Consider the following 3,547-nt stretch of genomic DNA (forward strand, 5'->3'; position numbering starts at 1 on the left):
TAGGTGTATCTATTGATTTTTTTTAAGTTTAGAAGTAATGAAAATCTATTGATTTGGTTTAGGTATGTAAATGTATAATTTTTTTTTATTTTTTTTAAGTTTAGGTGTATGTAAGCATCTCGAATACGGTTAGTCTATGAAGTAATGTATGTATGTAGGTGTATGTTAGTATGCCAAATGTATAATGTAGGTGTATTTGATAAAAATGTGTATATGAAAATCTATTGATTTGTGTATTTTGGTGTATGTAAGCATGTATGTGTGTATGTAAGTTTATGAATGTATGTATGTAGGTGTATGTTAGTATGTAGGTGTTTACAAATGATGAACAATTGTGCATGTAAATGTTTGTAATTGGTGAAAATGTGTATGTTATTATGTATGTTTGTATAAAGTATGCAAATGTGTATGTATGTAAGTAAGTATAAATTTTGTGTTTTTGGTCAAAATGTGTGTTTGTAGGTATGTATCTGTACGTATGTAAATGTGTCTTTATAAGTATGTATGTGTGTTGGTAGTATGTTTATGTGTAGGTTTGAAAAAAAAAGTTTAAGTTTGATAATTAGTATGTTTGTGTTTAGGTTTGAAAACATTTATAAAAAAAGGAGCTAACAAAATGAAGAACATTACATATTTAAAAAACCGTGCCTGATATTGAATACATCATTTCAAACATAACGAGCTAAGAAAACACCCAATCGAAATTGAAATCATGATTTAAAACATAACGTTCCGCCCAAAATTTAAAACAATCATTAAGAACATAACAAGCTTAAAAAATTGTGCCCGTGTTTGAATTAATCATTTTAAACATAACGAGTTTAGAAATACCCGCCCGAAATTGATTTAGAAATTAATTTCGGGTTGTCCCCATTTATCTTGGGACTGCTTTTTGAATACTTTATCTCATTTAGGATGTGAATGTGTATTACATGATTGTTTGTTTAAGAAGGATTCGGTTATCATTTTCTCTTTGCTCCTCGGGTATATATATCATTACATATATACTTGGGAGCTTAGAGGAAATGCTGCCGAATTTTTCTTAAACAAACAATCATGTCATACACATTCACATGCTGTAACATTTGTAACTTTATAGGGATTATGTTTTCTGTATTGTTGATATTCGCTTATCTGATGGCTGATGTGGCCCCCTGGGGACATGGGGGTGACGGCGCTGGTGATCCACCGCTTCCTCCTGGTGGATTTCGTGGCACACACGAGACAGACGGTAAGTCTTTTACTAAATTATTTTGTAGTCCTTATATTTTTTATATTATAAATGTTGTTACTAATTATTTTTGTTTTAATTGCAGCGGTTCCCCCGAAGAGGGTTAGGGGGAAAGCAAAAAACGAGAAACTAAGGCGTCTGGTAAAAGCGGGGGGGGGGGGGGGGGGGGGGCTGTATCGCTTACGTTTGACAAGCAGGTGACGTATACCCCTGTTGGTAAAACAAGAGATATGTTTTCACGGGAGGTCGGCCTGTATATGTGGCGGTCCACCCCGTTCGATAAAATTGGATGGGATAACGTTGAACAACATTACAAGGATGCCCTCATGAACCACTTACGGGTAAATAACTTATATGCATAAAACTTTATCAAATATTTAAGCACATGCAAATCTAATTTGTATATGATATTTTAACTTTTTTATTTAATTTGTAGGAAAATTTCAATTTTGATGAAGTGGAACGTGATATAGAGGCCAAAAACTTGACGGGTGGCATTAGGGCTGTGCTTATGAAGCGGTACTCTGACCGCAAGCACGATGCTAAAAAATTATTTAAGAGCAAGGGAGGTTACAATGATCTTGAGAGTGCAAGGGCATTCCATCCCCCGGATATGCCCTATGATAACTGGTTGAGAACCATCGAAGGTTTCCGGGAAGAAAAATATATTAAAAGAAGCAAGGCCAACACACTAGTACGCGAGAAACAACAATTCCCATACCGTGGGGGGGACATCTTCGTACGGTAGCACCGCCTATAAAAATGTAATGTTTTATGTATGTGTGCGTGTGTGTAAGCTTTTGTTTATTTAATGTCTAATCTAAGTTTAATGTTAAACAGGATATGGATTGGGTACCTACGTATGCTAAAACCCACACAGACAATCAAGGGAATTGGGTTGATCCGGTTGCTGAACAAAATTATGTAAGTATTTCTTTTAAGTATTATTTTCTATAACAAATATATATATATATATATATATATATATATATATATACACATATATATTTAATCATCTTCGTAAAATACAGCGGAACATACAACACGCCACAAGTGAATGGAGCGGTGAGGGTCCGCCAATTGCCCCGTATCAGGAAGCGTTGGGTGAGCGGCGAGGATGGTACCGCAGGATGGGGCCTAAAACTTCTTCCAACACGTCCTCGCACCTCGCACTCGTCATCTAACATGTCGTCTTCGCAATCTCGGACGCAAGAACCCTTTTCCGAGGTAAACTACGCAATTTATAAAATGACAAACGAACGCATGTTTCCTTGTTAAATATATGTTGGTAGCGTTAATTAATATGCTAATATACGTTTTGCTATCTATTATTGTAGGATTTTGTTAACAGCTTGTTCCAAACCCCGTCATTTTTGAACCAACTTAACAACTATCTTGCTTCACAAGGAAAAGGAAAAGGAAAGTCAAAAGACTACGATTCTGACAACTTATTCGATAATGAATCCGACGATGAACCCAACGATAACGATGACGATGAGTGACTTGTTTTTAATGTATGATTTGGATTTAATTAAATGTTGTAGGATATAATGTACGACTTAAACGTAGTTTTTAATTATATTACCTTTAGTATCTGTTGATTATGTTCATGGCGTGTGCTTGCGTTGTTTGAAAATAGGCAGGTTTTGTTTTTTCGGCCGTAAAACTGGCTGGGCAGCTGTATATACAGCTGCTGTATTAAAAAACAAAAACAGACTTTTAGCGGCGACACGTGTCGCCGCTATTGCCTTTCAATCTTTACCGACGAAGGTTAATACCGGCGACACCTTTAGCGACGACAACTGTCGCCGCTAAAACTGGCTGGTCAATACCGGCGACAATAATTAATACCGGCCCAGCAATACCGGCGATGCTTTACCGGCGACATGTCGCCGCTAATGGTCAATAGCGGCGACAAAAGTGGTCAATACCGGCGACACCCGTCGCCGCTAAAGGTGCCCTGTTCTTGTAGTGTAAATTTTTTATCATGTTTTACGAGGGATTCGACGCCATTGCCATTGGTGATTTCTAGGCCTTGAATTACATGATGTAGCGTAGTCAAAATGAGAGTAAAAGGTTACCCATAAATCGCCATTGATGTTGATGACTTTTGCCATGTTCGTGAGATATCATCATTGCCAATGACGATATCTAAAAGAGAAATACAGAAATCACTATTACCATTGGTGATCTCTGAAGGATAAAAAGAGTGGTAATTAGTGGCAATCTCTTGCTTTTCTGTGCAACCTAGTGTGAACTTATTTAACCTACCAAACTAAGTTAGTGAACTTTTTTTTTTGAAAATTAACTTCATTA

At 36.5% G+C, this 3,547-nt stretch overlaps 1 protein-coding gene across 1 annotated transcript; it reads left to right on the top strand.

The window, feature by feature from the left end:
* Window positions 1-1,488: 1,488 nt before the first annotated feature.
* LOC110882915 lies at window positions 1,489-2,102 on the top strand. Its single transcript, XM_035978361.1, has 2 exons — window positions 1,489-1,572; window positions 1,668-2,102. The coding sequence occupies exons 1-2, from the start codon at window positions 1,489-1,491 to the stop codon at window positions 1,977-1,979; spliced, it is 396 nt and encodes a 131-aa protein (XP_035834254.1). The 3' UTR covers window positions 1,980-2,102.
* The last annotated feature ends 1,445 nt before the right edge of the window (window positions 2,103-3,547 follow it).

Source organism: Helianthus annuus, chromosome 10, assembly GCF_002127325.2.
Source record: "Helianthus annuus cultivar XRQ/B chromosome 10, HanXRQr2.0-SUNRISE, whole genome shotgun sequence".
NCBI classification, from domain to species: domain Eukaryota; kingdom Viridiplantae; phylum Streptophyta; class Magnoliopsida; order Asterales; family Asteraceae; genus Helianthus; species Helianthus annuus.